This window comes from Melospiza melodia, chromosome 1 (assembly GCF_035770615.1).
Source record: "Melospiza melodia melodia isolate bMelMel2 chromosome 1, bMelMel2.pri, whole genome shotgun sequence".
Lineage (NCBI taxonomy): Eukaryota > Metazoa > Chordata > Aves > Passeriformes > Passerellidae > Melospiza > Melospiza melodia.
This window is the reverse complement of record NC_086194.1, coordinates 24,083,201-24,097,593: the sequence shown is the minus strand read 5'-3', so window position 1 is coordinate 24,097,593 and position 14,393 is coordinate 24,083,201. Positions and strand designations below refer to the sequence as shown.

Here is a 14,393-nt window from a genome sequence, read left to right as displayed (position 1 = left end):
ACAATAATTGTGCTGTTCCTTCTTGTTTTCAAACATTTTTAAAGCTGTTGGCTTGTAAAAAATGGTGAGAAATGCTGAGAATGAAGTGCCAGCCACCTTTGTATAAAGTGTTAAGTATGACTGCATCATTTGCCTACCATTCAAACTCATCCATATTCCCTATAAAAAAAAGAATCATTGCAAAATATTTAAAAGATCATATGAAACAAGATGTTTCACAAGCAACTGAACTAATAAAGCTCAACTTCCTATTAAGTTATGTATATATGCTCCTACTGCAACAATCTCAGCTCACCCAAATTATCTTCCATCTGACCACTCTATTATATTTATCTTTTAATCTCTCATATCTCCAAAAGCCTCCTCAAAACCCAAGATTCACAGAGTTCCCAGACCTTCCTCCCAGTATCTCAGTCTCATGACACCTTCAAAACCACATCAGCTGTTTCTGCACACCTCCCAAACCCAAAATCATTTTCAAGAAGGGTAAGAAGGACAACCCTGAAAACTACTGCATGTCAGGCTCACTTCAGTGCACGGTAAAGCTATGGAAAAGATGACTCTGGGAGGTACTGAAAGCACCCAGAGGACAATGCAGTCATTGGTCACAGCCAGCACAGCTTCCTGAGGGGAAATCCTGCTTGAGGAACCTGATCTCCTTCTGTGACAGGGTGACCCACTCAGCTGAGCAAAGGGAGCCAGGTGATGGAACCTTTTGGATTTCAGCAGAACTTTTGATAAACTCTCACAGCCTCCTTCTGAACAAAACATCCAGCACAGAGCTGGATAACTGTGTTACATGATGGCTCTCCTGGACTCAGGACTCAAAAGAATACTGAGTTTGCATAAATTGGGAGGAGCTGTCCACTCCCTCGAAGGCAGGGAAAGGTTCTTCCCCCACAGGGTGCTTGGCCCTGGAACAGCTCCCCAGGGAAGTGTCACTGCACCAGGCCTGGCAGTTCAAGAAGAGTTTGGACAACACTCTCAGGCACACGGTGTGACTCTTGGGGGATCCTACACAGGGCCAGGAGTTGGACTTGTTAATCCTGGTGGATCCCTTCCAACTCAGTATATGATTAGCTATGATTAACTATCTATGGTTAACTCCTGAGCTCTGTTTTATGTGTCTTTAAGATCACTGAGCCTTGTATCATCACCACCTGGGCTTAACAAATCCCATCTGCTGCCTGGCCAGGGTCTGAGCCAAGCAGAACAGGTCATTGCTGAGCAGGCAACAGCTGGGTAGGTATTTCAGCCTCTCTCTTGGTGCCAGTACAAATGAAGTCTGCATCATCCAGCTACCGAGTTTCATGAAACATGCAGCAATTTATTATCTATGAACCTCCTCCTGTTCCTTGAAATCAAAGTGCCCATAAGCTTAAAAAGTGACTATAGACAGTGGAGTGAGAAAGCAGGACTGTACAAGCCCTCATTAGAAGCTGCATCCATAAAACAACAAGAAAATGCCTGCTTAAGTACAGAAACCAGGGTTTCATGAGTAAGGAGTATTCTCCTCTACACCAAGGTGCATGCTAGATGCTAAGAGGCAGCCATAGCCCATCATGAAGTGAGCTTGACCTCACTGCAAAAAAAGGCAGAAGCTCCATCATCAGGGATTGTAACTTCAGCAGAGGAAGCAACAAGTGAGGCGACCACTATTCCTTGTGTCCAAGCCTTGTAATGATCTTGAGGACACCCTTCCTCACCAGGCTGAGGGGAGGCAGCTGCTGTCTGTGCAGAGATTTCTCCATGACAAAGGAATCTGACTGTTTTAAGGACACTTCAAGCTGCCTATAACCATCAAAAAGGAAAAGAGACCTCTGGTTGTCAGCTAGTGCCTTAGAATGGCAAATTATCCACATTCATCAGTGTTTATTGGCCAAATCCTTCTCCAGCCTGAAGCCACAACAAACATGCCTTATAAACTTTTTAGAAGTACAGAATTTATGAGCTCTTTTTAAAATAATTTAAGACAAAAAAACCCAAACTCCCCAAACCAGCAAACTTGGCATAAATCAAAGTGTAGGAGAATGTTCTCTGCTGCCGATGATACCAAGAAAGGCCCAATCTTCAATTTGTATCACAGAGAGAGAATATGTGACAATATAAAGAAAATTACTTTCTAAATCTGTTAGCCTTTTATTGTAGGCCAACTGTGTAATGTGTTCACTACTTTCTTATTTTTAATGATGCTGCTCAAAGAGGTAATAGCTGCAGTTGTAGAAGATATTTCTGACATAAAGAAATGTCTAAATATGCTGCTTTTAACTAACTTGAGTGAGAAAGCATTTTCAAATGATACTGAACTCATGGCAAAAATATTTTTTTCTATTTTGGTAGCACAGTGCAAACTTGTGACTTATTCTCTGGCTGCTGTCATCAATAAATTTTCTTTGGAATCACTCTTTGCTGTCTTTTCATTCCTACTGATTAATTCCTGTTTACAGTTTTTCACCTAAACTTCTCTGCTTTGTTGCTATGGTAGAGAAATAATGCAAAAGAAAAATATAGTAAAGCAAAACCTTCATTCATTCAGACCTAAGCCTTTCTTAAAATTTTATACCTGCCAATTAAAACTGTTCTTTCTCTTCTACATTATTAATGACAATATAACCATCAATTATTTGTTTCATACTGTACTGGTAATTATTCTTAGGTGTTTATGAAATTTCAGTCATTATAATGTACACCTGTCAGCCAAATAGATTTCAGTACACATTAAAACATTTTCTAAATACATGTAACCTGCCATTTGCTCATTATCTAATTCTTGCAACAGGTTCCACTATCAGGCATGACCCTTCAGAGGTTTAGGACCTAAAATATATACAGGACATACAAAGCTGAATCTGATTCCTCAAGAAATCCCACGATGGCTCCTTGTTACCTTTGCACACTGCATGTGGTTGCAGCCCTCGTTCTTCTGGATGGGGGACTTGCAGTTGGCGCAAGGTTTGGAGTTGGTCAGCAGCCACAGGCAGTTGGCAGCGTCCTCATAGGCCTCACTCACCCCCACAACTTTTTCAGGGTGACAGGAGAATATGGAGCATGCAAAAACAGAGAGGTTGAAATTGTACTTGTGTAATTTTCTGTGAGAATCAGATTAGGAATGATGCGTATTTCCCTGTTTCTTGACAAAATATTGAAGTTTCTCACTATACATATTTCTTACATATATTTTATTATTACACTTTCTAGTTTATACATATATAATATGAATACACTTATTATTTCAATGTACTTCCATACATCTATTATAACACAAATTGATATACAGTACATGTGACAATTACAACATATAAAGGGGCAAATACATATATGAAAGAAACAGGTATAGTTTCAAAAAGCAGAGTGTATTTTGCCTCTTTATAAAATTTTCTATGCTTTCCAAAATATTTATAACATACTATGGAAAGGCTCTGAGCTGTGGCAATCAAGTAAATATGTATTCAAATTGCTGTCAACTTTGCTTTCTTTGTTAATGTTGACTAAGAAAATATCTGTCCCGTGTAAACCCAACCTTTATTAGTTTTTTTCAGTAAATGTTACCTGTCAGTAAGCCATTTCCTACAACTCCCTTGCAGTTCCCCCTCAACCTTACTATTATTATCACCTATTGGCTTGAATTAGTTTTAAAGGAATAAAAATCTTCATGGAACACTACTCAATCATGAGAGCAGCCTGAGCTAAAAATCAAAATTGGACAGGGCAAATGAAGTTATATTCAGGAATAAATTGACCAGTTAATGAAAAAAAGCTTTAAAAGGAAGGGAAGGAGTTTTGCAAACCCTGACTGAACCACACGTGTTTGTGGGCAGGAATGATCCACAAAGAACAGTCTACCATAGTGCTGCAGTTAAAGTGTAAGCAGCCCTCATTCAGGAGTATAATTTTCTTCCCCTTTTACCCTATTTTTCAACCAATGCTAAAGCCAGTTTTTACTTTATGCAACTAAAAAAATCTGTCTAAAACCAAAAGATCAAAATGGCATCAAAACACCCATGCCCTCCCTGTTGGCCCTGCATGGCTCTTACGTTCTTCTGGCTTCATTTCGGATATTTTCTGTAGCCAGTCCTTCCAGGTCTGGCAGTCACAGGGCTCGTGTGCTTCACCAAGACATTCCCTGAAAAAGAAGGTGCACACACAATTAATTATAACTCAGAGATTTAGAATTAAAGTCAAAATTGGTTCAAGTTTAAAGGAAAAAACCAACCTCCCCCCCAAAAAAAAATCGAAAAGAAACATGCCCAGAATTTAATTAAGTCAGGAAACCAAAAGCCAGATAAATAACATTGGTTTAAAATACACTTAGACTACTTGTTCACAAGCATAGATGACTATTATTGATCAAGAATTTAAACGGGACAGGAAAGGAAAGAAGCTTCTCAAAATTACAAACCGCAAACTGAAATAAATCAGCTGGCTTGCAGTTTGTTTTTATACCTGGGTATTATTTTAGTGCCACAAAAGCGCTCGTATAGTTTCTGTGATAAAGGTAAATCAGACTACAGAGTTTATCCAAAAGTAGGTAATTTGCTATAACAGAAATGTATTTTATGTAGAATTACTTTAATCTGTTCAGTTGCAATAATCAACCTTTAACTGGATTCAAGCTTTTAATCTAGAACAAGATCGAAGCCCTCCAACACCAGCACTAAGTATTTATGGATTTTTACTCCTTCCACCAGAGCCTCTTAAATGGGGGCTTGAACTTATTTACATGGACACAGTGGAGTAATGAGTCCCTTGAGCTTGTCCTGAAGTTCCTACTAGGATAAGGATGGCAATCACTACTACACAGTGGCAGCAGATATATGGCTTCCAGATGGTACTGCAGTGTGGATGTGTCAATATGCACTGTGGACTTGTAATAGCTCCTTTTTTTTCTACAGGAATGGCAGCAAATAGCCTCAGACATCTGCCATATCAAAGCAAATAATTTCAGATGGGCACCAGCTGCATCAGAGCATACACAAGTTTGCTGCAGATCCAGTGGTGAACTGCTCTCTTGCAGTGCAGGTTCAAAAGCTACATCAATACTCTTCTGATTGCCCTTGTCCACATTTTAAGCAGGAATTCAGGAAGAAAGAAAAGGTTATGGGAACAGTTTTGAACTTTCTTTACCCTTAGCTAGTCTGCAAACAAAAAAGCTTAAATTCAGCACAGATGCATCTCTGGTTTGGACTTAAGATCTTAGCTGGGAAAGATTGTACTAGAATGAACAACTGGTGTGTAATAAGGTGATTTCAGCCTTGGTTCAAAGTTAACACCTTTCACATCTGTGGGACAGTAGGACACTTAAATCATTGACTTCAACAGTGCCAAGACCCTGTCACAGTATAGTATTTGTTGCCAGAAAGGACTGAAATAGCAAAGATTTAACATTGAAAAGCTCAGTTTTAAGTTAAAAGCTGATTGATTAGTCAATCTTTTATGGGGGGTGGGAGGAAGGTCATGTGTCTTTGATACTTTCAAATTTGTAGGATTTTTAATGTGTGGATGTGTGGATTTTTAATGAAGTTCAGTCATATCTGTATCTAAACCTTTATATCTGTATCTATCTATATATGACAGTTACAAAAGTTGTTCAAAAATAACTTCTCATGGAAGAAGCTCTTTCCTCAGCCCACCCCAAAACAAGCATTTGTGTGCTGGGATGTCATTTGACTAGAATAAGAGCATTGAGCCTACTGTTCATGAAAGTTTCTATGAAAGTTGTCTTTTGGATGGACTTCCTGCCAGCAGTGGATGAAAGGAACTCACAGGAGCAGCTGTGCCACTGAACAGCAGGAGCCTCCCCAGCTCAATGCTCAGCAGGAGGATTTATATGAAGGCACAGTACATACTTATTAAAATTGTAGCACATTTCAACACAACAAGTCAAATTCATGGAAGGGCTACAAGAAGAATGTAATTCTGGATTTTTTTTCCCTCTCATGATCATGTACTTTGAACCAAAACAGCAAAACACTGTTGCAACTTAAAACTGGCATCTCAAGTGCACCTGAGGAGTTGCTGCTTCTGCAGAATGAGGGTGCCCCCTGCCCTTATCTAGGGTGAAAGGAGTGAGGACTGATGGTACAAAATTAAGGGTGCACTGCCTGCTAAGACTATTCTCCACAAGTGTCTGCTTGCTAAAATTCCTGGTGCTTCTGAAACTGCATGAAGGGGGTTCTAACATGTTGAATGGATCTGATAATAAAATGATGTAGGATTTGTACACAGTTTTAATGTATGCTACATTTAAATAATTCAGAATACTTTTTCTGAAAGGGAATAGAATTTTGTACTTGCCACAATTGATTACATTTTGTTGAAGATACTGTTAGTGGTGCATAATGAAAACTGAGTAAATTCTAGGATATTCTGCATTGAAGAGGAACATTCCTACTCCTACATTAAAAGGAGAAGGAAAGGAATTGCTCAATAGACTCAGAGAATTTTCTTGCTTTCATGAGCAGGAAGTATACAGCTATGAAAAAAAGTAAGTGATTAACTAGGGGTAGGTCTTCTAATACATAAATTCAGAAGAATCTCATACTAAATGCAGCATCAATTGCTATTACAATGTCTAAGCTGTAGATTACTGGAGTAAAACTTGCAGAACTGACAGAAATATGGGACTGTGAGATGTGCTGATTGAAATTTAAAGAGACAAAGCAAGCTCCCTTTGAACACACAGTAATGAGGAAAACTCTTGAACTGAGAATACATTTTTTCTCCAGAGGAACACACTCGTGCATAGAGTTTTTGTACTGTAAGACTAGCGGGGTGTCCTTAGCAAATGGTTCTGATTTGAGGTACTGCAGGATGCTTTCGTTCCTAGCAGAACTTTCTCACCATTGCTGAAACTTTCCATTCAGTTTTGTGGGGATGAAAAAAAAAGGCTTTGGAAAGGCCTTCTTGGACATTTTGTTGCTAACTTGAAGTATTTTTCAAGACCTTAACTATATTTGCTTGTGCAGTATTTCAAAGCATTAATGTAAAAAGAATGTACAGAAATATTATCAGGAAACATAAAAAACCCATTTCTCCTAAAAATTAGTCATTCAGAGGACATTTTCACTCTCAGAGAACATTCCAGGGAGCCAGTACATTCAGTCCACGTAAAGGAAGCAGAAGCTGCCATTGTCTGAAGGTTCATGTCAATATGACACTGAAGTGGTGTCAGGTTCCTTCAGGTTAATGGAAAAATTGATTCTCTACCATCAGAACTAGGCTGAGAGGATGGTACATGCTTGTGGAATAGCATTAAGTTTTATTGTATGTTCATTGGTAGAAAACATATTCTGGTTTGTTTCCATGTGATTTGCTTCTTTCTGAGTTCTCCATCCATTGTAAATAATCTCTTCCCAGGAAGTCATGTTTTTTGACTTTTGTGGTTGTTTCATTAGGCCTGTTTTCTTTTTTTTTCCCTTCTTCTTTCATTCATATGGGAAAAGAACTAAAATCAGAAGCATCTTTCATTAAGAATTATGATACTTGGAACTAAGTAGATGATTTAGGATGTCCTTGTATAATGGTTTCAATTGAAAACTGAAAAGAACTGCTGAACTTGTCTGAATGTCTGTACTTTGGTTGATCCTTTTTCATTTTCCTAAAACATAAATATGACCCACTACAATAGTCATAAATTGTCAGTCTGATAATGTCAAAGAAAAATATGCCATTTTTTTTTTTACTTTTGTTGATGCTCTTATGTCCTTTTCTAGGAAGTGCTGAGGATCAGCAATCTGAGGGATGTTTTAAAAAATATCTGGCTTTTTGTTCCTTCTTGAGCTTGTATTCATCTTAAAACCCAGGAGAAGATAACAGACAGAAAAAGTGCTGAACCTTAAGTGAAACAGAGGTTGGAGTGATGCTGCAAACAGAATAGCTATGTGTGAAGGACATGGTCCTTCATGGTCCCATTTCAACTCCAGCTTCTTTGATGTGATTCTAGCAAAATTCAGGAAGAGCTAAACATTGCTGGTTTTCTACACTACAATAGAGAATGTGCCATGTTTTGATTTTACAACTATCCAGACACAAAAATCCCTGTTCCAGTATCCCACATTTCCTCTGCTCCCTCAGAACAGAACATCAGAACACTCAATGCTGTTGTTTTGCACCTAACAGAGACAATAATGACTACTGGGTTATAAATCTTTGCAGTGCCCCAAAATACTACACTATTTGTGTAGTGCATGGATAGAGGATAGAACAGTCATTTACAATTCCATACTAATTTCTGTTGCACTCTTGGTGTCATGTGGGACTTTTAAATTAATCCCTGGAATAGCAGTGACTCTGAGTTTATGGAGAGGCAGGTAAGTTTCCAGTACTAACCAGCAGAAAAGATGTCCTTTCCCACAATCTACTGCAGGGGCTTTTAGCATAGGGAAGCTAAGAGTATCTGATCCTGTTGAATTTGACCCTTGTCTTGTCAGCCTTACTGCTCTTTCACAGCCAGGTATAGGACACCATTTAATGGCAGGATTATTTTCAACAAAGGCCTGTGGGGACAAAAAAGATAAAAAGAAAATATTTTACTACATAAGATCAGATTTCATCCTTGATATAAAATAATCTGTATTCATAGTCCTCCTTTGAAGGAATAAAGCAAAAAAAAATATAAGGAGAGTCTATCTACAAGGATAGACTTTAAAATATAGTTATAGAAAGAGCGTAATTGAATTTCCACTTCTTTTTCAGGAACAACAGTACTTCAGACTTACACTAAGAATGAAATTACTTACATTCCAAACAAATGTTCAATCTCTGCAAGTTAATTCCTTTGTTATGTGACTTACAGTAAACTACTATATACACACGGGCAATGTACTCATTAGCAGAACTGATTCTTTTAGTTGGAAAAAATGAAAATCTTATTGATTAAATAAAAATCCCATGATAAACCAGAAATCAGAACTAGACTAACTCAGTCATTTATTTCCCATCTTTTTTTGGTTAATGTAACAGGCCTTTTGTAAAAACTGTATCTAACAAATGAGGAGAAAAAAGGGACTTACACTACTTTCCTTCAAACCTATTCTAATCAACAGTCACTTAAAATATAATATGCAAAAGATGAGTCAGATCTGGTAATTTAATTTGCATCTCACTGTGCAATAGAGACTTGTTGCAGAGAAAATACTGCACTGTAAATGAAAAAATATTTCTCTACCTCTGCCCTGCCACCACTGATAAAGAAGCACATTTCTCAAGCCTAGTTCATCTCTACACTAGTATAAAAGAAGAAAGCTGAATTAAAAGATTGCTTTTAAAAACAAATTGCAATGATGACAACAAATACATTAAAAAGCCCAGGAAAACCAAATCAAGCTTTTCCCACTCCTCTACCCATATACAGCAATCATATCAAGCGTTGTACTAGGAAGTTGTTTAAAAGGAAACAGGTGCTACTTCTGGATGCAGTAAAAACAATCTGAAAATTTTTAAAATTTCAGATTGCAAACACAAACAACTCTGATTGATTAAAACCTTCATATCACTTGTTACAAAAATGAGTTTCATCAAATTATTTCATTAATACTGCATTAGGCAACAGACAATGGAAATATGGCATTTCTTTTTCAGGAATACATGAAATGTTCTTTCTTTTTTTCTCTGTCGTACAGCAAACATTGATATTATGCTATAAACGAGCCAATACATATTTGCACATATTTGTTTATGAATTTCTACTTGGAAAGTTACAAATATATTGCAGCATTTCATACAGAAGCTTTAAGCTACTTTTTAAAGACGGAATAGAGTTCAAGAGTACAAGAACAGTTTGATAATTTACCTTAATGTCAAATTGAAGGTATCGCTTGTCCATCTCCTTGGAAACCACACTTTCTATGATGTCTACAGGCACAAGCTGGAAACAATCATATGCTGGGCAAAAAATGTTGTGAGCTTCACCCTCCTGAATTTTCAGATTCAAAAATCTGCCAGAATTTTGCCAGTCAGTATTTGTGAATAAAAAGTAAAAGTTAAAAAGCTGTTGAGTACTTTACACTATGTTCACAGGTATTCACAATGATTACTTTTCAAATAGAGAAATAGAAGTATCCTTTTCTGCTTAAAGGAGCTACAAATTTGATGAACAGCCTAATTTAAAAAAATAACACTGCAATGGTTCAAATGTGAGCATCATCAGCAATATTTAGCCCTATGTTTATGGTTTCCATCCTTGCCATTTATCACACAACTCTGTATTGTTTAATTAAATTGAGCATTATTTCTACCTTAAATCAGAAACAGAATATGTAAGTGTAATTAATCTAGGAAATAATTAATTTAATATGCAATTATTTTCTACAACTGTCTAATAAAACTAGGCCTGGTTTTGGACATGAATGTCTGAATACAGAACAAGCTCAAAAATCTGCTGAATGCTAGACTTCAACAGTTGTTGTTTAGTTTCAAAGCTGTAACAGGCTTATTAATCTGACTACAAGGATGGTACCATGCTAACTTTAATCATTTAAAGCACAGGCAGTTATTCCAAGGTAGTCACCTGAGATCCTTTAATAGTTAAGGAGAGATACCTGTCAATTCATCCCATCTTAGATTTGTATCTTAGAGTTGGGTAGCTCAGTCCTGGCTATGCTCCAAGTGACTCAGGAACGTCTGGCTCAGAAAGCTGAATTCCACCCTCAGTGCCACCACAAACACTTGCCATTGAACTGTGGCCCTGAGCCTGTGGCTCTGAGCTGGCCCCTGTGTCCTGCACAAAGGACACACAGTCCAGCAGCCAAATTAGAAGCACCACGTCAAAGCAGTGATCTCTGGTAACTCCTACATTCTGCCCAGGGATTTGCAAGGCAAGAAAAGCACAACTAACAATTTTCTTGCCACTGGAAAGAACTGCCTTTGGAAAGCTCATATGGAAAAGAAAGTTCTCTTCCTTAGCACCAGGCTAAGGTTCATAGGAATGATCTGCAGTAGGATTAGCTGTGCAGAAATGGTGCTGTAACAAGACACTGCAGGGGTAGAGATCAAGTAGTACAATCTCCTGAATGAGGACACAGATGAATACAAAGCACTGCATACAGATATAATTATTGCTGGGAAATATGATTAATATTTATACTACCATAATTATCCATGTCTGAGTTTTTCACTAGCATGACTACTCTGACCTATGCAGTAACAAGAGCATTAGATTAATAGAACTTCTAAGCGAAATCTACCCCTCAGTTATCACCGTTCAACATAAAGAAATAATTTAAATTGCTTTTCTGATTGGAAATGGATTCACAATGCCTAAGTTTAGTGTGCTAAACTCAGAGATGGAATTAAGCATGTGCTTAATTTAGAAACTGTAAACCCCAGCGCTGCCAACACCACACACACAGAGAACGAATCAAGAGTAGGCTTATCTATTTACACACAAGCTTAAAACATTTGATTAAGAATTTTGCTTAGTCAGAACCTAAACAAACATTACATAAGCCTAAACCAGTTGGTAACTGTTGTTAGAGTGACAAATAAATGTTCCATAGGTTCAAACCTGCAACTCTTTGAAACCCAAACAGTACTTCAGCATTAGCTGTTTATGGTCTCTGTCCCTTCCTCTTCAACACAGAAGTATGAAAGTTTCTCACAGGATAGAGAAGCACAGATACTCACGCCTCCCAGCAAGCTCTGCAGAAGTCATGGCCACAAGGCATATCCACTGGGTCTTCAAACACAGAAATATTACACATGCAAATGTCACACTGTAGATGACAAAAATGCTTCTGATTAAGAAATACCCTAAAGCTTTTTGTATTGTTAGCAGAATGAGTTATGTTGGAAAATCTCAACAAAAATTTAAAGCAGTGCTCAGTAGGGGAAAACAAATCAAGCTGTATCCAAAAAAAAAAAAAAAAAAGTTATTTAAGCTATAGGAATGGGAAAGATTTGGTATCTGTTTCTGTAACTCCCTATGCAGAGAGCATATTCTGGGCTGCTTTTTGCAGTGTCCTTGAGCTCAGGAAGTGCTTCACCCTGCAGAGTGTTGGAATCTCAGAGCTCTAGGTGCAAATGCAGCTGTGTTTTTCATCAGCTTCACACACAGCTACAAATGAGTTTGGAGATGATAGAGGCTACAGGAAATGTTTAGTATCTCACACAGCCAGGTCTAAATCAAGGTGGAGCAGTTTGAGTGTGCAGCAGCAGCAAATACCTTAAATAATAACCTACATATATATAATTTTTTAAAAAGACTTTGAGGTTTTTGATCAAAATGAAGAATAAGTTACACTACAAATACTCCAACATAAGATATAATTGCCGAATTTTACAGAAGTAGGAACTAAAGAAAAAAATAACACTGAATACTGAGACTGTTACTCTGAAAGAGTTAAAGAGTAGGGATGAAAATACTCACTGCTTATAGTTATGTGTGGACATAAATACTAATGTTCTTCAAGAAATGCAAAAGAAACGTTTCTTTTCATTGAAACAAAGACACCATGAAAATGTATTTCAACTTTCAATGCATTAGGTATCATATACACACAGGGCATTTTCAGAAAGTTAGCCTGTGGTATGCCACTTTAAAAGCACTTATATTACAGCCAAAACAAAATCAAACAAAAAAAAGGCCTTAAAGTGTAAAACTCAGTGAAGATATGTATTGTTTCTTCATTCATGTAACCTTATTGTCTTGCAAAAATTAAATATTTTAAAAGTTGACAATGCATTAAAAAATAATCTCTATTAAATTTATATGAGCTGTAAATTTTGTTTAAAATGTATCTTTAAAGTAAGGAATTTAATGGAGCCCTGAGTTCAAAACATCAAACAAAAACATTTACTAGAACTGTTTATAAAGTAGGATGCAAATGCAAAACATAGAAGGAGCTTTATACCTTGTGGCTTTATTTTATCTATTCCTTTTAGTTTTCATTTTCCTGGCAAAATGAGATTTGATAGTTCAGAGAAGATTCTTAAACAAACAGGAACATTAAACGTGTAACTCTGGACTTGGATGAGACACACTAGATCTATAATGGCAATCATTATCCACACCTGCATTCCTGGCTTATGAACCATCCATGGAAAACAAAGCACAGAATGTAAAACTGAGGATATATAATCTCCTGTTCAACATTTTAATTAGGAACTATTCACAGACAGTTTTAACTGCTAATGGAAATTAATGTACAATAACAATATACCTTCTATAGAGCTTCTTTTACAGCATTTTACAATAAAACAAATAAAATATTTCTATGCAGGAATGTGAGATCTTAATTTTTATATGAGATTTAGGGATGATCCATCTGAAAGACTGCATGTAATATTCTAAAAAAAATGCTTAGATCATGGAGCAATAGTTTTATAATGCTGCAGCTGTGGATTATTAAAAAGAGAACTCTGTCTTCCCAAAGAGCCACACTGATTTTAATGAAAGGCGCTTTCATATTTCAAATTTGCAATAGCTTTGTAAACTGCTTGAAGCAGCCCACACATAGTAAAAGTAATTATAAGCTTACAGTACACTACTGGGCTGACATTTCAAAATGCAGACAAAGACAATTTTGTTTTCTAAAGAAAAAATTTTCAAAAGGCAGGGTTCACAGAACTGCGTACATTCAGGGAAATGGATACAATGAAAGTGAACATCTTGATAGGGATGAAATGAGAAGTTCAAAAGAGCCAAATGCACTGATGTGACTGTAGCTGTCTAAAATGAGAGTTTGTGAATGACAGCAAGGTAAAAACAGAATGGTTTGTATTTGCCAGATGCTCAACTGTTTTATCATATAGAATGTTTAAGGTGTCAACTTCCCTGTTCACCACTTTTGGAAAGAGAACACTTTATACTTTCACAAAGGTAATTTTGGCAGCTCCCCTGTCTACACAGGTGCGGTGTGCTTAGAAATCAGCTGTTTAGCCCTGCAGGTTGAAGATGTACTAATGAATTTACCACAGCTGTGTCCATGTCTCCTGGCGAGGGGCTGATTTCATCAGGGGAGGTGACAGAGGAGCGCGTGGTGCGCGGGGTGCGCGGCGAGGGCAGCGTGTCCCACGCGTTGTACCCGCTCGGAGGCGGCGTCGGCATCTGAACCCCTGAACGCTGGCAGCAGCTCTCCGGGTTACACATCCAGGCCTCAAGCAACTTCTCCCTGTCCCAGTCTGCAGGAAATACAGAGATACAGCAAGTCATGCCCCGGACAATGTTTAAAATATAGTTTGTAACTGCACCCTCAAAAGAACACTAAATTAAACCAATTAAATAACTATAATGAACTGTGATTGGATGGAACTGTAGCCATTACATTTCAGAGAACAAATTCCAAGATAATATGTAATGCAATGCATTTTTGTAAATAATTGCATGACAAGAATATCCTTTCTCTGTAATATGTCTTAACATTATTTTTGTTATTTATTTACAGCAGTTGTAGTGG

General features: G+C 37.3%; 1 protein-coding gene across 4 annotated transcripts in view; it reads right to left on the bottom strand.

The window, feature by feature from the left end:
- ANKIB1 (ankyrin repeat and IBR domain containing 1) overlaps window positions 1-14,393 on the bottom strand; it is an 88,388-nt gene that overhangs the window by 12,534 nt on the left and 61,461 nt on the right. For all 4 annotated transcript variants that reach the window (XM_063151229.1, XM_063151220.1, XM_063151200.1 and 1 more), the window contains exons 6-11: window positions 13,910-14,118; window positions 11,623-11,711; window positions 9,791-9,935; window positions 8,329-8,495; window positions 4,035-4,123; window positions 2,888-3,018 (exon numbers count right to left, since the gene is read on the bottom strand). In XM_063151229.1, coding sequence (XP_063007299.1) covers window positions 2,888-3,018; window positions 4,035-4,123; window positions 8,329-8,495; window positions 9,791-9,935; window positions 11,623-11,711; window positions 13,910-14,118 — 830 coding nt within the window. The remainder of the gene's footprint in view (window positions 1-2,887; window positions 3,019-4,034; window positions 4,124-8,328; window positions 8,496-9,790; window positions 9,936-11,622; window positions 11,712-13,909; window positions 14,119-14,393) is intronic.